Source organism: Psittacula echo, assembly GCF_963264785.1.
Source record: "Psittacula echo genome assembly, chromosome: Z".
Classification (NCBI taxonomy): domain Eukaryota; kingdom Metazoa; phylum Chordata; class Aves; order Psittaciformes; family Psittacidae; genus Psittacula; species Psittacula echo.
Window position 1 is genome coordinate 74,053,943 of NC_137742.1, and position 27,368 is coordinate 74,081,310.

The 27,368-nt window shown below is 38.7% G+C and overlaps 1 protein-coding gene across 2 annotated transcripts in view; it reads right to left on the reverse strand.

Annotated features, from left to right (window-relative positions):
• Positions 1-25,738, reverse strand: part of LNPEP (leucyl and cystinyl aminopeptidase) — a 42,565-nt gene extending 16,827 nt beyond the window's left edge. The window contains exons 1-9 of one of the 2 annotated variants that reach the window (XM_080638719.1): positions 25,575-25,606; positions 16,039-16,139; positions 11,972-12,812; positions 10,974-11,112; positions 7,241-7,372; positions 4,061-4,181; positions 3,321-3,475; positions 2,878-2,991; positions 615-746 (exon numbers count right to left, since the gene is read on the reverse strand). In XM_080638719.1, coding sequence (XP_080494845.1) covers positions 615-746; positions 2,878-2,991; positions 3,321-3,475; positions 4,061-4,181; positions 7,241-7,372; positions 10,974-11,112; positions 11,972-12,789 — 1,611 coding nt within the window. In that variant the 5' untranslated portion in view covers positions 12,790-12,812; positions 16,039-16,139; positions 25,575-25,606. Of the gene's footprint in view, positions 1-614; positions 747-2,877; positions 2,992-3,320; positions 3,476-4,060; positions 4,182-7,240; positions 7,373-10,973; positions 11,113-11,971; positions 12,813-16,038; positions 16,140-25,574 lie in introns of both variants that reach the window. The other variant, XM_080638718.1, reaches the window with a different exon arrangement.
• Positions 25,739-27,368: the final 1,630 nt, after the last annotated feature.

The following is a 27,368-nucleotide window of genomic DNA, read 5'->3' on the forward strand; positions in this document are numbered from 1 at the left end:
AGTATGTAAAACCTGAGACAATGTGAGTAAAAATTGGGCAAATACAGATATTTGCTCTGTCATGCATTTTCAGGTGAGGCACTGTGGAGCTCACAACCCTCACTAGACATTAGAAATAATCAAGTTGCAGACAACCAGGATGTGCAGTGAAATAATTTTGCACTTCAGATGCAAGCCTACAGCTCAGAAAGTCTCAAAAATACTGATTTTTAAAAGCAGGGAGAGTATAAAAAGGAGCAATTGCTTTAGTAAGAGCCTTGGTTTTACTTTTTTCATAAGCACTTCTTACAGTTTGCCATCAAAATAGAAAATATATCTAACTGGATATTTTGTTTCAATTGCTGGGTAACCCTCTCACATCTTCATGAGTATTCTACTTTCTGCTGAAGCATGCATCAAGCAAAAGGATATTAAGTAAGAACAAAACCACACACACATAATCTTTTCCTAATTAAAAATCTATGTAGATGCTCAGAAACACTACTGAGAGATCCTGCATTGTTTGTGCTAAGTGTAAATTACCCCCAAACAGTTGTCAGTATATGCCTACTTAATCATGTTTTCAATACCGAATATATCATTTCCCAAATATTTCAAACTATTTTTAAAGTTACCTTGATGTAAGAAAGTCCATCAAACATTTCTTCAATTTGCTCTGAAGACTGAACAGCAGAGGAGACTGGATGTGAAGAATTCAAGGAATCCTTCATCATAGCCTTGAAGATCAAATTAAGGAAATCTTCATCCTAAAAAGGAAAAATTGTAAGTGTCTGAGAAGCTTGAACATAGAGCAGAAAAGTAAAAGTTGTCTCTGCATTGCTCTCCCGCTGGCTTAGCAAGCCATTGCTCACCTTCCTAACAATGGAGGTAGCAAAAAATTTGTCAGGGTAGCATTTATAAAATCTATTTATAAAATAATTATCAAATCATTTAAAATCTATTTAAAATAAAAAACGTTATAAATCTATTTATAAAATAATTTATAAAATCATTTCAGCAGTGGAATCTCACTCTTGAGTTTGCATCATTATCCAAACCCTTAAACCCCTGTTTCAGGTAAATGCATCATTGGCATTAGTGAAAATAAATTTACCTACTAAGTAAGCATGTGTCCAATTTCAGATTTGGCTCACCGATGTTTTCAATTCATTTACAGGAAACAGGGAATACAAAATCATAACTTCTTTGGTACGCTTTAATATTGAAGCATGAAGTCTGGTGAAGTTTCTCACTATGGTGTTATTTGTGAGAATGTAAACAACATCTGTTCTAGTGATCCTAGTAACAAAGTCTCTTCCTTCTTTTCTACTAGAATTAAGATATTTCAATTGAATACATTGTTAACAGAACATAGCAACTCCAAACACTCAAAAGAAGCTGACTGCACTGGTATTTGTCCATTTAATTTCACTGAGACTTGAGCAAACAATTCTCTATAGTTACCTCTACCCAGTAGAGAGTTCTGTATGATACAATAAAGATACACTTTAAAGTTTAAAATATTAAAGCCATTCTTCTTGAATGCAGAAATTCTGAGTGATTTGGGGTTTTTGTTATTTTCACCAAAACACATCTTTGGCATTACCAACTAACAAAATCAGATGTTAGTGAAGGCACTTTGTCAGGCATCTTTCAAAACAAAGTATGCAAGTGTTAGATGTGTTCTTGTTAAAACATTAGTCTAGTTTTCTCTCCTCCCGTCACCACATATGCACCCAAGAAGCACCCCACAAGCATACTTTCAGTGAGCATCAAACTCAACAACCAAGCTAGGCCAAACTGAAAAATTTTTTAAACACTCAGTTCCAAAAAAGAATTCTACCAAACCAAATTAGCAGCCCAACTTTCTTTATGCAGCAACAAACATGAATTAAGAACTAAAAGTCACACTCGGTCAGAATGCTGTGAAGAAAACAATCCAGCAAGCAGGACATGGTACATGTCAGGTTTTTAATCCCATCATTAAAACTGCAAATCACAAACACTCCTCGGAGCTGGTTCCAGAGCCTTCCTCTCCTAGGAGATACCCTTACCTAGGATGCAAAATTAGTCTCCCCACTGCTCCCTCTCTTTACTTTCACTAATCTTGGTTTCTCTGTCTTCATTCAGTGACAGAGATGCTTTACAGCAGTAGCTGGTATCCCTTCCTTAGAGACCAAAAGATCAAACTTGAATCCTTCAGGTTTTCCAGGGTTTGAAAAGCTAGGTCACTTAGTACCTGAGTACTTTCCTTCAGCCACATGTGCAAACACACGTGCCAGTGGGAGCAGTACTTTGTATTATTTGTGTAACTCAATGCTTTCAGAATTCATTAGGTGGGACCATATGATACTTTTATACGAGATCCCCTGATTTGTGAATCCCAAACTGATTCAGACAGAAGCAAGTACCGCAATGATGGAAAGACAGAAATTATCATAGTAATACTTAGTAACCTGAAGCTCTGTCGTTTCTTACGTCTACTAGGAAAAGAAGGGTACTACTTTCCTAGTAGTTTACTAGAAAAAATATGTGATCGATTATATGCCTGGACTTTCTGTGTAAAGAAAAGTTATAATTTGATATATAGACACCTACATGTTTTAATACCTGCTGTCCTGCACGCAACACTTTAACCTACACAAAACACAAAAGCTACATATAGACTACTACCAAAACAAAACAAAAAACACAAACACAAAAACATCATACCCAAAGCCCACCTCCCAAACCACTTCCAATATAATGAAATTGCCAAAGCAGAGGAAATAAAGTATAACCTCAACAGTGCCCAAAGGGAATTTCAGTATAGGTTCGTAAGTATCAGTCCTTTACAGGCAGCATTAAAACACAGATCACACTGAAGGTACGGTAAATGTAGTTACAGAGAGTACTTACTGAACATAATTCTGGAAAAATCTCTTCCATGGCAAAGTACTCCATGAAAGTGGCAAATCCCTCATTCAGCCAGAGATCATTCCACCATTCCATAGTTACCAGATTGCCAAACCACTACAAAAGACCAAAAATATTATTCTTTTTTCATAAATAAAATCAGATTAGTACAGTAACACCTCATCCATCCTTAGCTTTGTATTGCAGCAAAATCAAGTTCAGCCAAAAACACAGTCATAATTTTGCATGAACAACTCCCTAAGTACTTCAGGCAGAGTTGCATCCCACCTGCAGTACTGGAAAAAATACACCCACAGGTATTTCCAGCAGACACAATGTACAACACCGTCACAGTGAGGACAGGGGTGAGTTTAAAGACAAAATTACACTAAAAAAAAAAAAAATGAACCCACCACATTTAAACAATGACCTCCCCAGTCTAGTACCTGATGGGCAACCTCATGTGCTATCACTGCAGTTATTGACTTTTTATCCCTTGCTGAAGAAGTATGACTGTCAAACAAGAGTGCTGATTCTCGGAAGGTGATCAAGCCCCAGTTTTCCATTGCACCAGACTGAAAATCAGGAATTGCTACCAAATCTGGAAAAGATTTGAGAAAAGCATTTGAAAATTGCTAGTTAGAGCGATTATGTATTTCAAATCTACCTGTTCTATTCAATAATCCCTGAAAACCTCATTATTAAAATTCTGTGGTGTGGACATGTGCTCACATCTCAAGCAGCACAGAAACCCCAAAGACTTACAGCTATGTTTCACTAGCACTACTCTTAAACAAACAACTTAAAGCACTACACTGCCTTTAAACCTTGCATTAACAACTAATGAGGAAATGAGGCTGCCCTACTGAAAGCAGTGGTTTAGAGGACTACATTTTATTATCTTCCCAGTCAAACTAATATGTGCAGAGAAGTCAGGGTGCAGATTTTGCACTGGTGAACATGATTCACAGACTGAGAATTCTGTACCTCCCTTCCAAGGCATATCACATTAAATTTACATGGACTGCCTTGATGTTATGTATAATTATAAGCAATCCAGTGTCAAAAGCTTATAAAAAAAATCCAGCTTGGGAATGACTTAACGGTCGTACTTACACACCTTTTTTTTTTTTTTTTTTACTTAGGGGAAACCTTATTTTGCAATTTTCACATGACAAGGACTTACCTAATTTTTCAAGAGGGTAGTTTATTAAAAAGTAGTTTTGATAAAATTCCAGAAGTTTCACTGATGTGTTTAGGGCATACTCAACTTGGTTTAGATGCTGTGGTATGGCATAGACAGATACCTAGTCCAAACAGAAAAAAAGATTTTGAAACATATAGCTACAAAAGCTTTAGAAGTAAAAGAGAAGCTTGCAGAAGTTCCTGAAACAGACAGGACAGTGTCATGGTTTAAGCCCAGCCAGAAACTCAGAACCACGCAGCCACTCGCTCACTCTCTTGTCTTCTTCCTCCCACCGCTCCCGGAGGGATGGGGAGGAGAATCAAAAGAATGTAACTCCCACGGGTTGAGATAAGAACAGTCCAGTAACTAAGGTATAACACAAACCACTACTGCTGCCACCAATAATAATAATGATAAGAGAAATAACAAGGGAAGAGAATACAAGCGCTCACCACCTGCCGACCAATACCCAGTCTGACCTGAGCAGTGATCTAGCTCTTCTGGGTTACTGCCCCCAGTTTCTATACTGGGCATGACATGCTGTGGTATGGAATACCCCTTTGGTTAGTTTGGGTCAGGTGTCCTGTCTCTGCTTCCTCCCAGCTTCCCCTCCTCCCTGGCAGAGCATGAGACTCAGAAAATCCTTGGTCAGAGTAAACATGACTGAGCAACAACTAAAAACATCGTTGTTATCAGTGTTGTTCCCAGGCTGAAAGTCAAAAACACAGCACTGCACCAGCTACTAAGAAGGAGAAAAATGACTGCTACTACTGAACCCAGGACAGACAGTTTGGGGAGTACATAAGTCAGTTACAAATACTAGTTATGAAGCTGTCAGTGAAGAGTTAATTTTTTTTTGCTAAAGCCAGTTAAAATACAGACAGACTATCCAGGTGACCAATGGGTATGCGAGAAAATTCAATGCTGACACCCTTAAGGAAAATATTCATTAAGGATCTACATAAGGATCTACATAAACAAAAGTTGATCCAGTTCCTTTTTCACTCCCTCATGAGTTAAGTGACATCGCCTGCATGCCTCAATTAGTCTGTAAGTTTAGTCTATCAGTATGGTAACACTAGTATCATCTGCAAGAAATTCTCCCAAGAAACAATAACTGGCAGAAGTTAATCCATTTTCCTACCTAAAGTAGAGCCACATTAGACCTGATGTAAGAAGCATTCATAAAAATTGAGAGGTTACAGCCTCCCTCTAGTCACACTGAAGTGGCTATATCAATAACATAACTTCGATTAGGTTACAGGCTGATCCAGGTTTAGTATGCCCTTTCATACACAAGCAAAAAATATGTTGAGACTAATTTTCCTATTCTCTTAAAAAATACCTTCCTCTTACCATACTACAAATCAGTAAACAAATGACATTTCAAATAGATAGATAGGGTGATCTTTTAGTTTTTAAGTTTGAACCAGTAAGGACAAAATCTAGTGCTCCTGGAAATGTATTCTTAGCTGCAAATTTTAAGATCAAAACCAAAGGATCTTCTGAGTTCTTAGACTTCAACTCTAAGCTATTTTATAACATTTAAGACAATAAGCTTACTCTGTGTGAATTGGTTAGCTGAAATCTTTGAATCTCCCAGCCACAAAGAGTTGGAAGCATTCTGAGAAAATGTCATTATATGCTTCTTTCTTACAATTTTCCTTGACCTACTAGATGCTGTTGGCAACACAACAACCCACTAGCTAGACTTTGGCCTTACTTGGTATAACCATTCTTAGGCTTTCTTCCTTTAAGCTGTCAAGTACTCTTAGATACTGCTAAAACCCTTGTGTTTGGTGCCTTCTAAATGTCTGCTGGACTTCCCTAGCTTGGCCAAATCTTGCTTGGTGGTCAAAATGGAGAAGCACAGTTAAGAACCTTTTTCCTTAGTTAGAACACATCATACAGTCCTCTTCTCTTGTCCTACATGCCTCTGCCATAAAACACCTCAGACGCACTGACAATCCATGCAAATTACTCTCAGTTTTATGAACAAAGCAAAGCACACCTCCATAGGTAGTTGTTTCCAGCTCTGCAAACATGAAACATTCAGTATACTCATCAGTTTTATGCCTGGTAAAGAACTGGCTACATGGTTTTACCAGACTACAGTTCAAATACACACCTGAATGGTAGCCACAAGGTGGGGATTAGAGGGGGAAAAAAAAAAGTAGTGGTCTAACTTTACTGACCTGTAAAGTTCAGTCTAACCTGACCAAACAGTCTGCCCTATTCAGCTATAATTAGAAATACTTGTCCAAGTCAGATTCAAAGCTTATTGACCAGTATTGTGTATACTGGATTAAACAGAGGGCTGCTTCTCCTTCTCAGTGTTACTAGCAGCATTTATTCCCTCTGGACCCCTCTAAGGCAGGTACTGGCACTTCTGACTTTTCATGAGGAAGGGCCAGTTCCTGTTGGACAGTCATTGCTCACATGAAACTGCTGGACCTCCTAAAACGAGATAAAGGAGCACTTCCTAATATTAAAATGCTTTTTCGTTAGTTACTGTAATTGCACACATCATATGAACTGCTCACTGACCATGCAGGCTATATCCCCATGAAGAACAAAGATCAAAGAGGACCAACTGTTTTGATTTTTTCAACCTTCAAAAAAAAAAAATCTCACAGTGAAATAATTGTATTCAGGTGACTAAATGCAGATATAAACTTAAGTTTGTTTGCTTTACTGCAGAGCATGGGCTTGTTTTAGGCTTTTTTAGTAGATTATCTTTGCAGGCATGGAACATATTTGCAGCTTGAAAATAGTATGTATGCTTCCCTGGTAACTGTAATATTTCTGTATATCACCTGAACAACTCCTGGTTTTCATTATATTACTCCCTCCCAGATGAAGCATTAAAACTAAAAGTTTAAAACTTTCAGCTCTGACAGCTTTTAAGAACTTTAGATTTTGTAAATTTCCACTGTTAACAAGACCTGATGCTGAGTCCCTTCCTGGAACAATCTTCTCAATTTGGTATAAGCACTGAAGTCAGCCTAATCTATAGCATATGGCTTTTTCCCCCCATACTATTATGAATATAATAAAAGCAAGAAAATAAATCCAAAACAGACAAAGCTTGCTTGTGGGTTACAGATTTTTTATGTTTTGTTTTGATTGGCTGGTTGACTTGAGAGGGGTGAGGGAGAACTTAAAATGCAACAAACATACCAGACTCTCATTAGTTTCTCTACTGATGTTTTTCAAGTCTGCAACAACAAAGGCTACTAGGTAGGTGCTCATCTTCAAACTCACAAAAAACTCATCTTGAACAATTCCATTTGTCACAAGAGTAGTGGCTTTCTGCAAGTGAAAAGGAAAACTTATTAATACAGACAAAAGAACACTAAGACATGCAAGGAAACAATGTTAAATAAATAAATTAAAAAGATATATATAATTTAGTTCACACTTCAACTCCCTGTATAATCCAAAATCTACGTAAAGATTAGCATTAATCCAAGAGTGCTTTAGGCTATATCGGAGACAGTTTAGCATGGCCTATTAAAAATAGTGGTATTGCATGAGTTAAACATTTGTCTTTTCCCAGAAGCCTCTTCAAAACTAGGTAACCAGACATACTCACTATTTTAAAACAGCAGAACAAAAAGACACTCACACACACCTTTATAAAAGAAAAGAGACTGCATTTTAAAAAGTGAAGAAAACCTAAGGTTTCTGTTAATTTAAAGCAAAAACTTGCCCAGCTTAAAAACACACTGCCAAATGTAACTATGTGCTCAGTCTTCTGAAGTAAGATACCATGGTGTATCTTAACTTACATTTAGTGCAGAAGTTTTTCTTTAATATTAGCCCTGGAAATGTCACACTATATGCCTTACTTTTCTGTATAGTCCTTCACAAGCAAAAATTACATAAAGAATAAAGCGAAATGTTTAAAACCAATGTAGCGCAGAATAGTAAAGGTCTGGAGAGAGAGATGGGAGTTCATATGGCTTCCTAAACTTCATAAATAAACTTGCTTCCAGAAACCACAAATATTTAAAAAACAAAAATAAACTTAGTTTTAGACATGGTCATTTCAAACCAAACAATGATTTAACATTTAACTGCCACAGAAAATTTAGCTATCAACCTTAAAGGAGAATAGATTTTTAAGCCTGAAGACATGACAGTACAATTATCTAGCCTGACCAGTGCATATAACAGAATACCATCACTGTATTCCTTCAGCAACTCAACATTTCTGCATTTACTACAGCTTAATCTTCATAAACAGGTGATACCCCATTTAAGAAAATATTCTGTGGCTGCAGATAAACTGGTTCAAAAATCAGTTTTCCTCATTGAAAAAAAAAAAATACAACAAAGAAACAAAAAATCACTAACAAAACCACAACAGAAAACACCACAAGCCCCAAACATACACAGTTTATTTCTAGCCTTAATGTGTGTCAGCCACTATATATTGATATCCTAGTAATGTGCATGCTAGTTGAGAAGGCCTGCCTTGAAGATCTCTTGCTCATGTAGATATTTATAGAAAATGAAGTTCACATTTAACCATCTCATGGCTAAATTAAAAAGTCTCTCCATTCAGCACAACTTATTACCAAGAACTGCAGTTATTACAGAAGTATCTGTACTACTTTTTTTTTTTCCTAACAGGAGTTTATTTAAGTGTTTATTTTCAGAAAAAAACCTACCCCAGTAATGATCTCATCAACACAACATACTCTTATAAAACACAATTTCTTTCTTTATTCACACAAGAATCAACTCATTAACCTGTACATAATTGCATAGGGAGCCCATAGTATGTAAGAGAATACCTAATCCACGCTAAATCTAAAATGTAAGAATCCAGCATGTGCTAAAGCTCTTGTGAGATCAAAAAACTCCAAAGAAATAAATCATAAAACCATGCCACTTAAAAGAAGATTTATATATAAAAATGGGTACCATTTAAACGAACTGTCATAGTCACAAGAAAAAGTGTTGTGTTGATGTAGCTTACTATTTCACAGAAACTCTTGTCTAATTTCTTCATTTATACAGTTAAAAAAAAAAGTTTCTATTGTAATTCACATGTGCAAGTTATCTGGACAACTTACAAAAACAAAGGAACTACTTTTGAACCCATTTAGAAACTGCATGCTTGGACCTTGTACAACAAAAGTGGAATTATATGGTATCAAATTATCAGGGCATAAATTTGGAGGACAAAATGAAAATAATATTGTTTGCAGTATAAGCACAAATAAGTAATTATCTTGGAGATGCTGCCCATTAGCAAAATCATCAATTCATTTTCTCTACATGTTTCTATATCTTCTTGATAAATTCTAACTAAACCTGACCTGCTCTTTTGACACAAGAACTCACATTTGATCCCCAGCACTAAACACACAAGTTCATTGTTTTTAATGTCTTTTTCTAATACTATCTTTGTTCCACATCCAGAAGCTTTCTCAGATCTTTATCAGACATGCAGGTGTTGTAACAGCCTGTTTTTTTCAGATTTAATTCACATTTCTTGAAGTGCGAGAGCTATTTCCAGTCTAATTAGAGGAAGATTCTCTGGCAACAAATAAAAACTCACTAAACAAAAAATGCAGAGTTGCCCTTTCAGGCATGTTGGCTGGACTCAAGTTACAATTCTTGGCAACACAGAGCTTCAGCTTCTCTGCAGACTCTCTCAGGAAGGCTGAAAAGTCCGCTCATATCTCAGTGTTCACTACATCATGACTCACTTGCATAGTTTGCAGAAAGACACAATCTGAAATGTCACAGTCTTGCCCAACACCACAAACACAGGCACAGCATTTTCCCAAGTGACTTCTTTCTGTACATGCAAAGTTGAATTAACACCTCTCACAAAAGACATGAAATCTGAATGAATTCATAGCAGAAAGTAAGGAAAGTGATGGAGGGTCTAGGTTAAATGATTCAACAAAGCACTTACTGAGGAAGGCACCTTGGAAGTGCTGCACAACCACATATGGTAGGAAAAAAAAAAAAAGAAGTAGACACACGTGCTTGCTACCATGAGATATCTTACTTTATCGTTTATTCTGCTGCAGAAGTCTAGTACCACAATGGACATGAGCAGACATACTAAGTGACAGTAGGCAGGTAACTGCTACCAAAGCACTAGCAACTATCAACCACACGAAACACCCTCCAATGAGTTTCCGTTCAGTGGTAAATGGTAATAATGTTTTGATGAAAGATAACCTAGTTCAGACACAGACTAGGTAAGAAATTAGCCTTGCTGGTCTGTCTAAATAAATCAGGCTTCCATAAATGTTTGTCAAAAGGTTTAACATCATAAAGCATCACCATAAAATTCAGATATGCTCTTACAAGATTTTGCATGAAAAGATCTAGCTGAAGAAATTTCAGATCCCTCATCCATATTCTGGGGTTGGCTCTGTATTCACACCTTACTTCCCCTCATTTTAGGCTCAAATGCACATCCTTCAAGGTCAGGCATACCTTTCACAGAGACTGTTGCTAGTTACACAAAGTATTGGTAAAGATATTTCAGTATTCTGCACATGTGCAGCATCAGCAAACAGAGAAAACTCAAAAGTGAATCTTGAGGTCTATTGAGACTATTGTAGCCAACAACAAAATTCCTGCAAAATAATGATTCATTTAAATATAACAGGAATCCCTGTCATAGCCATTCAACACCCTACAATAACAGCCATACAACAACATCCTGCATTGTGCAGGACATTGAGCAGTTTTCTCGACAAAGTTACTTAGTTCAAATCTTGGAGGAAGAGATAGTTGTTTTATTAAAAAGTCACAGACTTTATAGCTTATCTGCTCAAGTCAATATTCTGAGCATTAATGCAACAAAACACAATGCAAAGCACTTAAACAGATTACCTAGGCAGCTGCTGTACTAAAATTTGTCTACAAAAGCAGGTACCTTTGGCATATTTGACAGAGTGGAAAGTTTCTCATCTCTCCTGATCTTGACTAAAAAAGTAGCTTTAAATGCTGGTTCATCAAAGCATGGAAAAGCAGACCTTGCTGCCACAGGTTCAAACTGAGTTGCTGCAAACCACCTAACAAGAAGAGTAGAGAAAAGCAAATTAAAAATTATTAAAAGAATAGTATCAGTTTATTTATGATAGAACAGTCATTTCCCCTCAAAACTCGTAAGTTTGTTATGGGAGTAGCTTTCTGTCAGATGGTCCTGGACTGACCCATACTGCTTTCTCTATCTTTCATTTATTGCACCACTTTGTTTCTAGCAAATGTGCATGGACAAGTGTGTGCCAAAAGCATGAACACTCTTGAAGTACATGACCAGTGTTAAGACCCATTCAAAGTGGGAGATGGTGGGTGGCAATTTCATTAACCTTACTGGTAAAAACCACTGATTCACCCTTTTTAAAAGTGGGTGTGGTGCTTCTCTTTTCCCTGGTCACTGAGGACTTCATGACTGACATGACAATTCAGAGCTGCTTGGCAACTACATCTACCAGTTCCCTTAGGACTGTAGGATGCATCACTTTGGGTCCCATGGTTGTGTGTATATTCAGATTCCTCAAATAGTCTCACACCTGATCTTCTCCTACAATGATGAGACTTTGTTCCCTCAGTCCCTTGAGACTCAGGGACTGGGGAGATTTGGGAAGAATTTCCAGGGAGAAACTAAACAAACAAAAAGCCACATTATAACTACCTACAACCACTATACTGCACTACATTTAACTGACAGAGAGGCTGCCCTGACTTAATTAACTCATCCATTAAAGACACTTTTTTCAGGTTGATTAATCAGGAGATTAAAGATGGATTTTGCTCAATAGGAATCAGTTGTACAAAACATCCAATAGAAAAAGCAATCCCTGTTATTTCTATTATTATTAAAGCACAATCTAGAGTGATAGAAGAGTGAAGATGCATTTGTGGGCATACCTTTGCTTGAAATTCTCATCCTTGTAAGAAATTTTGTAAAAGCCATAATAGGTATCTGATAAATTAGATGAATATGCTATGTTGACAGTATAATTCTGTCCTACAAGGAGAGCCTCAGGAGCCATGACTGCAATCTGGTCATGCAATGGATATTCCAGGAATTCAGCTGGCTTTTCTTGATGCCCTCCTGCTGAAGTAATAGTTGCCTTGGTGATATTAAGTCCTGAACTGTGAAGTACAATCTTCCAAGTTACATGGATGATGTTAACCACTATCTTTACAGAGCCTGAAAATTTCAGAGTAGTTAGATTTGGTTGCAAGACAAGATCATAATGCAATGGTACAACATCAGAAGGAAGTCTAATTTTTGCCCATGGAAATAGTTTCCCATTGGTTGCCAAGGGGTATATTAGTTCGATCGTATGATTTTTTTTATGGCAGCCTTCTTTGGTAAAGGTACATTTCGGAAGAAGATAAATTACCATTATTAATGCAACTGCAATCACAAGAATAACTGTGCAAACCACCATGGTCTTTGTAGAGGGCAGTGAACATGATGCATTTGAATTTTGTCTATAGACAGACATATTGTTCCGGAGACTGGAGCTTCTGTTCATGAAGGACATCCCCAGCAATTTTGCTGATGACTCATAATCCTCTTCATCATCATCCATTTCATGCTCTCCAAGGCCACGCACCAACAGCCGTGAGCTCCTCGGCTCATATTCCACTTCATCAGGCTCCAGGGGATGTAAACAAGGCTCTTTTGCCAAGTCAACAACGTCAGGCTCTTCTTCAAACATGCTGTTTTCAATCATATTCCTGGGTAACTGAATTTGATCTGAAAATGAAAAGACCATACATTACATGATAAACAAAAGTCATGGTTATCATACCTCAGACATAGTTTACTGAATTACAGAATGGGAAACACTTTTACAGAACATGCAATCAAGAGGTCATAAATTTTCTCTCTCAGGTTTGTTTCTGAAAAACTTTCCTGGGCTTTTCTGCCTACCATAATTTCTCATTCAGTATCTTCAAAAGATGCTTCTGTTGCGCATACTCAATCATGTCTTGCACCATAACCAGGGATCAGCTATACCACTACATAGCACTCCCAGTTAGAATCACAGAATGGTTTGGGTGGGAAAGGACCTTAAGATCATCCAGTTCCAACCCACCTGTCCATGTCCCCCAGACAGGGCACCTTCGACTAGACCAGGTTGCTCAAAGTCCCATCCAGCCTGGCCTTGAACATTGCCGGGGATGGGGCAGCCACGGCTCCTCTGGGCAACCTGTGCCAGCACCTCACCACACTCGTAGCAAATAATTTCTTCTTTATATCTAACCTGAACTTCCCCTGTTTAAGCTTAAACTTATTACACTTTGTCCTATTGCTACAGTTCCTGACGAATAGTCCCTCCCCAGCATCCTTGTAGCCCCCTTCAGACACTGAAAAGCTGCTATGAGGTCTCCACGCAGCCTTCTCTTCTCCAGGCTGAACAGCCCCAACTTTCTCAGCCTGTCTTCATATGGGAGGTGCTCCAGCCCCTTATCACTCTCATTCACTGATGCCAGTGTCTTGGCTACATTATTCCTACCCCAGTAAACTGTACTTGTATTCAACTAAATTAGTCAAGATGGAATATTCTTTCAGTTGCAGGATAAAACATAGGCAGCCAATACAGTTTTAGAGGAGTTTCTGAATATAATAGTTACTGAGTTCTTTAATAACGGAGAAAATCTGTCAATGTGCTGGCAGCTACACAAATAAAATACCCATTTGACATTTTTAATCTTCATTTTCACATATACCCCAAAAATAAGATGAAAAGTATTCCTCAAATAAAAATCGCAGTCTAAAAATTATTGTTCCAATAGATACCTTTCTCATACAACCCTTGAAAAAATCCATGCAGGTAAAAAGTTAAACCAGTGCAAATCAGATTTTGTCTCCACAAAAATTGTCCTTGATAGATAACATAACTGAACATAAAAGAAGAATTGAAACTCATACAAAATTTTAAAAGTATCAGATACTTTCATACTCCACATGCAGTTATATTTTAATCAAACTTCTGGTCATGTCTATAACTGTTTATGTAAAAGGTTATTTTTCAACTAACCTACTGAAAAGTGGAAAAAATTAAAAACACTTGTGGAAATAAAAATTGGACATGGACATTCAAAAGTAGCCAACTTCAGAGCAAGGTACTTTTTTCTTAATGTATTTAATACAAAGTATTATAAACAACATAGAAAGGATGTTAACTGGCTTTTGTCAGAACACCACAGAGTTCTCTAGAGAACAAAACAACTTAAATGGAAAAGCCCAAGAAATCCCACTACCCCAGTGGTTTAGGGTCTTGACATTACACTTGAGTTAATCCCCTCTCACAGCTTCTAAGGGACTAGACAAAACTCTTGTCTGACTGCAAGGCTTCAGAATAAAACTAATCTCTTTCAGACGTGAAGGTCTACTTACAATTGAACAATAATCATATCATGGCTCTATCCACCACCTTTTAGGTTCCCAGAATGAGAAAGGTATTTTTTTCTTTTGATTTAAAAATACTGAAAAGCAGGTTGATTTTTATTGATTTCTGATAAAAATACACATTTTGCCAATCTATATAGAATGTATAATATCAGTGTTCTCATAATACATTAGTGATTTTATCTATATTGCTAAAGTCCCATCCAATAACTGATGATATTATACAGAAACAAATAACATTAATAATTTCAGGAATATAACTATATATGGCTGCTTGATAGGACCTAAGATGTTGAAACAGACTAATGTAAGATACTGGGAGGGTAAAGATTTGTGGTTCAGTTGTAACCTCCCCCCCCTTTTTTTTTAAAGTCAGGTTTCTATATGGCTGAAATTCTCATAGGTAAAAATAAAACATCTTAAAGAAAAGATGGCAAGAATGTTTTCAAACCAGATATACGAAACTCCTCAACATTTACTTTAAAATGTACCAAGACTTCCTGTTTCAAGGGCACAAACTCCGAAAATGATGGTGTCTATAGCCATAACACTGAAAAGGATGGAGCAAGAATTTTTATTCTAGCCTATGTTCTACTACGCTTTTCACTTTGTGTAGTATCTGTGTATTAAATCTCTAATGATACTAGCCTGCAAGTTATTCCAGAGTTAGACTGACAGACTGTTCAGATCCCTTCAAAACAACTAAGAGCTTCGTAAATCAGCACCTTGCATCTCCAACAAAAAACTACTGGGTTACTTGGGGGGAAAAAAAAAAAAAGTCAACCTTGAACATTTCCCTGCTAAGGCCTTAAAATAAGGAAAAATAAAATAAAAAAAAATCCTACTCCACAAAAGTCAGTAGAAGGAAGGTGCACTGGTCAATCTGATCAAGCAATAGAGATGGATGAAAGCAGGTGGATTGCTGGAATTTGGATCTACCTGCTCACCCTTTGTCTCACTGTAAACATGCTGCTCTGAGTAGGAATAGGATCATAGGGTCACAAGACACCTGGAGTTGGAAGTGATTTCAGGAAGTCACCTACTCCAACCTCCAGGCAAAAAGCAGCTTCTGAAAGTTTCTGTCCCTATGGCATTTCCCAGAACAATGTTCATGTTCCACCCTTTAGGCTGTGGTTGCAGTTTACTTGTCCAACACTATGGTCTCTACAGGAGCATGTGCACTTACATGTTAGATTGGAAGCCTCACAGAGTAAAGAAAGAGGGCAGAAAGCTAAGTTTCAAGTGAACACATAGATAAACTAGAGCAGAAAAATTAATGGAAAGAAAAAGTATTGTGGTGCAATGGAAGCTTTTTTACAATTCCTCTGCCCAATAATAGTTTATCAGGAATTCACTAAACCATTTGTAACAGAGATTCTGATTATTCTGATTTGAATATTCCCTTTGCTGGCTGCTTTTCAAATCTGCTGTCTAGGTTCAATCAAATTTGAAAACAGACCAAATTTCTTCAAGTCCCAAAGCAATCCCACCCAAAACCAACCAGTTGCTGGTGAAAGACACCCGAATCAATATCTGCTATGTAGAAAAGGTAGGTATTAAGACTCACATCTTAACCACTCCAAAAGGCAGAAGACAACACAGCTCCAGCACCAGCCATGGCATGTGCTGCTGCATGGCCAGCAAAAGAGGTAGATGACAGGGGAGGCACTGCAGAGGGAAGGAGGAGAAAGATAAAGTGTATAAATCTGGCAGAAAGTAGGCTTTATCAGCTCTGTTGCTAATAGAACAGTTTGCTTTTTGAAGAGCTTATTCTCTAGTAAGTTTTTTTCTAAAGCCAACTGTCAAAGTATTTTAAAAAGTTGCATGCAAGCACTCTTTCAGTCAAAAAGAATTATACAAAATAATCTCCAACTGAAACTAGGATAGAAAGGCTACAACAAAAGTTAGTTTCAAGGCAACTCACAGTTTTAATACCTAAGAGACATTCATTTCCATGAAAACAACAGTTAAAACCAATTTCTGCTGAAGCATTTGCAAAAATTGGAAGCAATCAAAGACGTGGTTCTTCTGTAGTGACGGAAATCTGTAAGATCAGAACTTTACTGAAGATCATGGGCAACACCAGACTACCATTCCGCACTGAAGAGCATATAGACAAGGTATCAAAAACTTACTGGAGTTACGTATGTGCATTCACAGAAGCACAGAAGTCAGGGTACTTTTTGGAGAGGAGCCATGGCAAACATGTATAAATTTTTTACACTCAGATGAACTCTGGATTGTTTGTTTCATGCTGGTTCACTGGGATTTATATTATAGTACAAATCATCAGTCATGTGATTTGAACTCTTACAACCTCTTAGTTTTAATGCATGAGCTGCTACAATATAGCTAAAAGCCTATGGGAAAGACAAAAAAAGGTATTCTTAAACAAAAACAAGTCATTAGGAATAAGCAGCAGCCTGAGGAACATGACTGTAACCATCACGCTTCAGAGTGATCTTTCACACCAAGCATGGCCAAGACACAAACATTCAAATTCAAGACATATGCATTGCACATGAATTCAGATTCCAAATATGACACAGAAAAACTTGATATAACTGCAATACTAGGGAACTTTAATCTGTAAAGAAGCTGCACATTCCAGTGAACTACCACTGTCATGCCAGAGGCTGCAGGTGTACTAGAGGCATTTGTGGTCATGCAAGTCTACAATTAGGGAAGTACTGATCTGAGCTGCTAAAATGCACTACAAAAAATTATCTGTCATGAGGCAGGAAAATTTAAATCTAAGTCTTTACTAAACACAAGGGAAAACAAGGAGTAAAAAAAAAAAAAAAAAAAAAGGCATGGGGCTGAGTATTGTTCTCCCCAATTGGCACTAATTAAATGATGCTAAAAGCAAAAAGCTTTTGGCACTAATTAAATGATGCTAAAAGCAAAAAGCTTAAGCTTGAAGTTACAGCAGCTAGAAGCTTGAGCATGCCCCAGTGAAAGTGTCAGTGTTTGCTGGAGTTCAAAAACGGTTCCTATAGAGGGTTTGTTTTGTTTAATGGTGGGGGGGGGTTGGTTGGTTGGTTGCTTTATGAATGTGCGATCAAGTACTGCAGTAATGAGCTTCTGTACACACACTGGAGCAGAATTCTGCCAGTTGATCTGTATCATGGAAATTAAAACAATACATGATTATGTATTTTAAGACCCTCTCTTACCTTAAATTGCCGTAAGAAACAGGAGCTGAGTGTAATCTCATGTAAGTCACTGTTTATTAGTCTTGGGTGCTTGTAAAAGGCTTTCTGAAAGTGTCTTCCTCATTTTTAAGGAAAGCACAATTGCATTTTCTTCAGCAGGACCTCAGGCTGAAGAACCACATGCATCAATTACTTTCCAACATTTACCGGTTACCTTTATACAAAGATAACCAGACTATCACTGATACGTCTTTCAACCTTTACTTTCATGTCATCAACAAAAAGAGTGTGGTTAATCTACTGAACATTTTACTTACTCAACTGGCAAAAAAATACAGGTTTTTTTAAATATTTATCTGAAGGTCAACAGAGATAACTGAAGAATTTAAAGCTAACCAATACAAGCTTAGTCCAGATTTTGATAACCAACACAGGTATATTGTCATAGCATCACAGAATGGTTTGGGTTGGAAGGGACCTTGAAGCTCATTCAGTTCCAACCCCCTGCCATGGGCAGGGACACGTTCCAGTAGACCAGGCTGCTCAAAGCTCCATCTAATCTGGCCTTGAGCACTACCAGAGATGGGGCAGCCACAGCTTCTCTGGGCAACCTGTGCCAGCACCTCACCACCCTCATAGTAAAGAATTTCTTCCTAATATCTAATCTTTATCTATCTTCTGACAGCCTAAAGGCATTCCTCCTTGTGCTATTGCTACATGTCCTTGTAAAAAGTCCCTCTCCAAGTTCCTTGTAGGACCCCTTCAGTACAGGAATGGTGCTATAAGGTCTCCCTGGAGCCTTCTCTTCTCCAGGCTATATAATGTCCGTTCACACCTTAGCAAATATTTTTAAATTTCAATCTGGTATTTTTTCCACAGTGAAAAGCAGGGGAAGTGGAGGGATGGGAAGAGGAGGGGGGTGTTTTGAATTACACTTTGCTCTTTGGGTACTACTGAGAGAGAAAACCTTCTACAGCTCCCAAAAACATTATGCCAGCATTCCATTCTCAGCCAGGGGTTGAACAAAACACAGGATGGGAAAGAGGCTCTGAACTTTAATGTTAGAGCATGGGGTTTGTGTTTCCTGTTTCCAATCTGATCAAGAGTATGTTTTGCAATTAAACATATAGAAGCTGTTTAACCCCAGAGGCCTAATGAAAAGGCCCCTAGTCTTGCAGGAACAAGACAAGACAGGAAATAAGTGTCTCAAATTTCTTGAGCTACTGAACATCCATATTCATGACTGCTGACTATCTTCTTCACGATATCTGTCCACCAATTTCACGGCTGATAAATACCAGGCTCATCACAGCTGAAGTTGCAAAACACTCCTCTGCCAGTAACAGTTGCTCTGCGGAAAAATTTGTAGAGAACTTTGCAAAATATCTAACAGACTATGAGTCATACAATCTGAGAGGGGTTTTTTGGCTTGTTTGTTTGGGGGTTTGCTGTTGTTCTTAAAGCAATAAATTCAAATTATCATACCCTCTCACCTAGAACAGTTTCTAAAAAAAACAACCCAATGTGCCTTCCGGATTGCTATTGTTAATTAATACAAACTTGACAATTCGAGTGATAATACTATACAAACCATTTGTAGGTCACAAGCAAGTATTGCATGCTCATTGCTCCATAACTGGTAGTTTAGCTCACAGAAGTAATAATGTCTAAAGGTTATTGCCTGTGACTTGCAATGCAGCCACTTTTATATGGTTTTAACAGAGCAACAACATATCTCCCTTTTGCCAGCCTCATTACGTAATAAGACAAAAGACTCTGATAGAAAAAGACATGGCGGTGTGCCTGCATGGTAGCTCAAGAAATACTGAGATCTAAACTGCTCCAAAACCCTACCCAGGTGTCCTGGGTTCAGCAGTAGCAGTCAGTTTTTCTCCTTTTTAGTAGCTGTTGCAGCACTGTGTTTTTGACTTTCAGCCTCGGAACAAAGCTGATAACAACTGATGTTTAGACTGACCAAAGACTTTGTGAGTCTCATGCTCTGCCAGGGAGGAGGAGGGGCCGGGAGGAAGCAGGGACAGGACGCCTGACCCAAACTAGCCAAAGAGGTATTCCATACCACAGCACGTCATGCCCGGGGATGTAACTGGGAGCTACCCGGAAGGGCACGTCCTCTTTTCGGTCGGGCTCTTTTCCGGCGAGCGGTATCATATTTTCTTCCCTTGTTATTTCTCTTATCATTATTATTATTGGTGGCAGCAGTAGTGATTTGTGTTATACCTGAGTTACTGGACTGTTCTTATCTCAACCCGTGGGAGTTACATTCTTTCGATTCTCCTCCCCATCCCTCTGGGGAGTGGGGGGGGAAGTAGACTGCGTGGTTCTAATTTACAGCCGGGGCTTAAACCACGACACCAGGTATCATATATCAGCTTTGAAATCAGCTTCATTACAGCCACAGGGTTAGAAGCAGTTCAGACACCAGATGCTTTTCAGAAGGCATTCTGGGATCACTTCTTCCATTCATTCTCATGATTGCAAAAGCAGATGAGAGAGCTGCAGACTACACTGAGTGACAGACTGATCTACACAGCAGATGAACGTACCCCTTGGGGTCTGTGACATGCTTCTGCAAAAATACCACCAGGGTCACTCTAGAGCCAGCCCTGAGGGAGCTCCAAACAAGCAGCTGTGCATACAGGCAACTAACCTGGGTTGCTTTGCCCAGCAATGTACATATCCTTGTTCACACCACTGTTATTAGAAGGTACACACATTTCAGAACATATATACTGCTACTAGGAAAAGAAAGAAAATAGCAAAATTAGGGAAAAAGATACAACAGAAATAAAACCCACAACCTTTTGTTCCTCTCTAGACAAAGCATATTTTTAATCACCAATTATATTTAGAAGAGAATAATTACTTTAGATCATAGCCTTGCCAATGGATACAACCCCACATAGTAACAATTCTAAACCCATATGAGGGGTTTTTGCCTTGACAGATCTTAATCCCACAATCATAATTTTTATAGATGAAAAGTTACCACAATACGACCTACTCTTTTTGTGAAAAGGACCCAGGTTTGGCAAAGACAAGGTTTAGAATCTACATATTGTTATTTTAGATATGCCACTGGAATGGCTTTCATGGCTTTGTGTATAAATGGGACGAGGTGGAAAATAATCACAAAGAACTTTTAAGTGTAAAGGATATTGACCATCCTGCATTTTAACATTTAGTGTAGCCTCTTCTATTCCAGGCACCATCCCTCAGCACAGCACTAGCCTGAACTTTTGCCAATCAAGAATGATGCCAACAAGTCAGTTGCTGTGATGGAGCCTGCTAACCTAATCAGTGTACCTAATGCAGGACAAACATGGCATTCCCACCATAAGCAGTTACAAGTAATTCTATTGATGTGTTAAAAAGTCTTTCTCTGTTCTCACATTTCTCTACTTCCCTCATTATTCTAACCATCAAATTGCTTTTAACTTCATGGCAGGCGCTGGAATATTCTGTTCCAGATTTGTTCCTAGTACATTCAGATCCCAGCATTGTAAAATGCCAGCAAAACAAGGATGCAAATCTTAGCCCATGTGAATGGAGCCCAGATTGTTTCTCAGCTACACAGAGAGCATCCAAATTACTAAATTAATTTCTGAGCAGCCATTGCTATACAGGGAGTTCACAGAAATGCAGTAAAAGCAAATACATATAAAACGCATTGATAAAACAGGGTTCTGTTCAGCTTAGCTGACACAGGAACACAAGATACAGATGCTACAACACGGCTTTGTGGAAAAATACTATCCAGCAACATGCACTTCAACAACATAAAAATCACATATAGAAACAGATACAATCAGCATTTTTTTCTGTCAGTAATATTTGACTAAAGTAAAATGCTTGGGATATGCAAAACATGGAGGAGGGACAGAAAACACTGAGATTCTGAGACTTTTATCTACTGTCTCACCAAAACAGATTACTCGGTCTGTTGATCAAGACTGAATATACAGTTTAAAACCAACAGGAACCCTTCTGCTCCATGACACAACAGTATGCAATATTGACAGTTAGCTGTATGCCTGTTGCTCCCAACAGATTATGCACACAGAACATGCTTCTGCAATCTCCAGTACCAGAATGGAATGGACCTTAAAATCATCTAGTTCCAAACCTCCTGCCATGGGCAAGGACACCTCACACTAGACCATGTTGTCCAGGGGAAAAAATAGATATATACTGAATTATATACTGAACAAAACTAACACAAAGACAGAAAACATTGCTGAATTGTCAGGAACTAGCTGAAATTACTAGATTTTGCAAATGACATTTTTCTCTTTGTAAATTACATTACCTAACTTGAATCATTTCTACCTTCTACAAAAAAAACCCACTTATTCCCAGGAAAGCCTTTTTATTTTGTTCATCAGTTTAGTTATGCAATTAACTTCAAAGTTTCTTTTCTATTCCCTGTGTAAAAAAGATAAAATAATTTAAGAATGTCAGTCAAAGTGAATATTATTTACATTTCAGCAGATCATCACAAGTTTTCTCTTCTGCAGTTACTTGTTTATGCACATCACCTGTCATGAGAAATGCTGTAATAGTTCACTTCTACCTTTCCTTTCATCTCAAATGGAACAGTTCCGTGTTTAACATAATAAACAGGAAATGAAGTAATCTTGCAGAAACACATACAATCTAAAAATAAAAGCAAAAAGCTTGCAAAACATTTCATAATATTGTCAAAAGAGAGATGTCCCAAATTACATGACGTATCTCCTTTAGTCAGTATTTCACTCTTTTTTTTTTTTTTTTTTTTTTTTTTTTTTTGTGGGGGGAGTAAAACTGTGTAGGTAGCAAATGACTAGACAGAACCAATAAATTCTGCTCATTAGTTTTTAGTTATCAATTCAGAGGACTGGAGATCATACAACTTGGAAAAATAATTACATGCAAACACAGTTCTCCGTGCACTTCTAATTACATTTTGATTATTCACATTTCTGAAAAGGTCTCAGATTAAGAATAGTCATGTAAATTTGACAAATTAATATCAAAAAATAAAATCTTACCAATAACCATTTCTGAAACATTTACTAATTTATAACATTTATACCATTTCAGAGAAAGTTCAGACTGGGAATGAGGAAAAGGTTCGTCACTGAGAGGGTGGTTCATCACTGGAACAGGCTCCCCAGGGAAGTGGTCCCAGCACCAAGCCTGTCAGAATTCAAGGAGCATCTGAACAGCATTCTCAGCCATACGATTTAGTTTTAGGTAGTCCTAAGAGGAGGAGGGAATTGGACTCAATGATCCTTATAGGTCACTTCCAACTTGAGATAACCTATGATTAACTCAGTGATTCCAGGACCTAAGAATAGATCTGCAATTAACTGTTCTTCCAGAGCCACAGAACTCATACATTATCTTCAACTGAAGTCCTGGGCAGGAAAGAAGGCATAGCAAAGCACTCTCCAAGGAGGATTTGAGCTAAGTTTCCAGTACGCGGCTGGGGGGGCTGAAGTAAAAAATGAACCTTAATATTTTTATTTAGGTTATCTAAGTATTTCCACTGGAGAAACTATTCAAACAATAAGAGTTCAGCACACCTACTAGCATTTCTGGGAAGGGATTTCTTTGACTTCTGAATTAGAAAAACAGTGATCTTTCTTATCCACTTTAGTGCATTTGCTGCCTTAAAGACTGTTTTATAAAGTCTTTATATCCATTCTGAAACAGCTCTACATCCATAAAGTAAAACAAGAAATTGTCTTCTTGACAGTTTGACAAATGGGTATCAAAGAGTACCAAATCCAACTGAAATGCTTTGGAAAATCATCAGACTCTCTGTTTTATAAGAGTAAAAGCCCCAAAGAACTCAGAGAGCTACAAATATAATACCGTAAGCTTCCTGTGACAACCTCCTTTTCCTCTGAATTTACACAGCACTTTGTTCAGGAAATTAACATACAGACCCACAAACACAACTCATTACTACTGCATAACACAAACCAAAACCTTTCAGTTACCATAAAGCATAGTTTATTTTAAAGATTTGATGCCCATAACAGCTTCAGACCAGCAGCCAATAGCGTAAACATCCCTTTCAATTCAGATTTTAGCAGCTGCTACTGAGCACCAAACACACCTCAAGATCGTAAAAATAAGGAGCAACATCTATGCTCTAATATTTGCACATTCTCTTTAGCATCCCTCCCAGCACAGTCAGCTTTCCGGAGGAAATTTATTAACCACTTTCAGCTCCAAATTTTTATCCAAACCATCTTACCATCATCTCCAGGCTTTTCATGTAAGGGAAAAAAGAAATAGGAAGTTCTGAGCATGAACATGGCTTCTCAGTGGTAGCACAAAGTACCTTTGAGCTATATGCTCAGGCTCACACTGCCACTTCTTTCAGCTGCATGGATAAAGGGCAGAATCTTTGTAATGTTTTATTGCACAACGCAGTAACAGTATTATGTCAAACAGACTTTTAGAGTGATAGCAACATGATGATTGTCTCTCTCAAAGAGGATAGACTTAGCAAGATGACTTTAAACAAAATTCTTCCCGAAACTGCAGTACTATTAAAAGTCAAGGTCTTTTCATCACTCATAAAGGAATGCATATTACAGTGCTGTGACTGTAATAAACTGTAAACCAAAAGATCACCTGCTTGTACAAACCGTACCATAAATATGGAAAAAAAATAAAAACCAAAAAACACACAACAAAAAAAACACAAAACAAACAAAACACTCTCAAAACAAACAAACAAACAAAAAAGGTCCATCTTGCTAGTTAAACCAACAGAATATACCCAGAGATCATGACCTTCAGATAGCAAATTTTTAGAGTATTTGAGTAAAGGGAAACACAAGGCAATGACAATATATTTCCCAAGTGAAACAGAAAGTTTATTTTTTTACTGCATGGGTTTTTTTCTGATTTTGGCAGAAGTTTTGTACTCTGATTTCGCAGGTCACTGAGGAGTTAAAATATAATGCAGCAAACTCTACCCCGTGTTTTAGCTATGGCTACCCAGCATGCTTGTAATTTAACAGCCCAAATCCCATCTATAATAAAAGAGCTGTATTTTCAACAGGAAAGCTGTTGCTTTACCCAGTGTCTTTTCTTAAGTCCATATTTGGCTATGGTCTTAAGACTAACCAAACATACTTGAGTTTTAGTTTGATCTGACAGCTTAATTTCCTCTTCTGTCCTGGATCGATAGAACGTGTTACTAATACAGAAGCAGTGGTAACATGGACTTCACATGGCTTCACAAGCACAAGCTCACACACTCTGTCAACAAACACTCTTGTATGCTTATCTCAAAACTGCAACCACAATGTTACTTTAAGCATTATTATTCTGTCAATGCACCGACAGTTCTGAAAGGTTCCTGTTTCCAGGAACACCCTGAAACATTTTTTTAAACACCCTAAATCCTCCTGTATTTCATTTCTCCTTTCCTTTGCTGTGAGGAAACACTGTAGAAAGTGCTTCGGTCAGGAAAATGGCATAAACAGAGAGTTTGGGTCCTCCTTCTCATCAGAGAGACATGATGGCTTTGGAGTCATGCGGGTGCTTATTAGGCTCTTTCTTTCCACAGAGCAATACATAGTGAGAACGCACCTTGGTGCAGAAGTTGCCCAGGCTTCATGTTGTCCGTTATCTGCCATCGTAAGACTATGGCCAGGCAACAAGTACCGAGAAAGAGCAGGAGCCTCCTCTCACCTTCCAAGTTACAACATACGTGTGCCTAATTCACCCAAATAAAACAACACCTGAGGTGACTTTCACGGGGAGGACAACTGAGGAGCCTTTCCTATTCCCCATGGTAAGCAGCTTCCGTTGGGAGACCTCGCCGCGCCTGGGCCCTGCGGCGGGAGGCAAGGCAAGACGGGCCAGCCTGGGAAGGCCGTGGGCCTCCATCCCGAGCTCGGGGTGCACCGCCGCCAGTACTCACCGCCGGGAAACGGCTGCATGTTCCCTCGCAGAGTCCGGCCTCCGCCCTCAAGAGCGAAACTCCTGGTGAGAGGGGAGAAACGAAGCGGCGGCGTGCCCACGATTCTTCACTCCTCCTCCCGAAGCATGCTCCCAGGCCCGGCGCTGCCCCGGGCTGCTCTGGCACCTCACACCGCAGCTGATGTCTTCTGACCTAATCCCGCCCCTTCAGCGGCCGCGGATGTGCCCCAGCTCTGCAGCTTCCCAGCCCGCATCAACAATCCTCTGCCCGGGTCTCGGTGCCCACTTCGCCCCCAGCCGCCCCGCCCAGTCCCACACAGGCCCGCCCCTCGCCAGCCCCACGCTCTGGGTGCCGGTGTGCATCGCCTTGCACGGCTCTCCGGTCGGCCCTCGCGGGAACGGGTGTCCTGGTGCCGGGCCCTGCCGTCTGCTCGCCTGGGGGTATGTCGGGGGTGTCGGGTCGCTGCAGAGGAGAGATAACCTGGCCGCAGGGCTGGGCTCCGGAACGCCGAGCAGAGGCTGCGCCGTGAGGCTGACAGCCGTGGCAATGCGCGGGGCCCGGCCAGCTTCGACTGCATGTCAGCGGCACGATTTAGCCTTAATTTTCGATGTTTAGCCTTATTACTGCCTTAGCTGCTCCCTCCTCACTTACCACTATACTTCTGACATCACGTGGCTTATTAAATACATTTTTTCCCCTTAATATGGGAAAATTTTAACCCGATTGTTGGAAAAGAAGAAAGTGGATGGTGATTCAGAATCTAAAGGTCCCATGTTTATTTTACCAAGTAAGAAATCTTACGTTTAACTGTTCTTAAGGGGGTGTGGGGAGGGGATGGGGGCCAGGCATCCACAAGAGCTCGAACTCTATTCCCAGTCCTGTAGGTCTTCTCACTGTTACATGAACTGGGAAGGCTATCTTTACCCACCTTAGTCTTAAGTGTTTCAAATACTTAGTTACATTGACAACTCTGTGGCTTAAACTAGGTAGTAGTTACGTTTCACACTAAGACCTTGGAGCTTAGCTCTAGCCCTAATTAGAGCTGTATCACTTTTAATTACTGTTTACACACCAACATGTTTTTAGACACTCCTTGGCATATAACAACCCATCCTCAAAATAAAAACTTTTATTATTAAATTATTACATCAGCAAAGCACTTCTTTTAATATCATGGGATGTCCTGAGAGCTTTCTCTTCTAAGTACGGATCCTGCCTGGCCTATATTTAAATATATTAAGGAAACATTAACAACCATACAGGTGACTCAGCAGCGTTAGGATCCTACACAGTGTCACGCAGAGAGCGCAGAGAGGCCCTATTAATCTCTTTTTTAACTGCTTATCATTTGCTTTCACCATTTTTCATTTTTATCAATCCATAATTCTTCTCTGTGAAGAAGAAGGGCTAAAATAAGATCATGCTCTAAAACACCTGTGGAAATTTCCATAACTGTATTTCCCTATTAAAATCAAGTTTTAAGAGAATACTATGGGAACTATTCATAGCTAGTACATAGATATAGAGGTCATTTCACAGGAGCACCTATTTGCATCTGCTCAGTATTACAAGAATAAGGGTTTCCATGTAATTTTGTATAACATCATTTAGAACACATTTGAACAGAATTGAAGCTCCAGCTTTGCAGGAGTTGTTAAAAACCTAGAATTTCTACAGTATAATGAAAAAAAATCTCTGTCAAAAAGTTACAGATCCTTTTCACTATTAAATACCAGTTTTAGTTACAGTTCAGTAGTAGGAGTGATTGATAAGAACAAAGAATGTTTGGGGTTT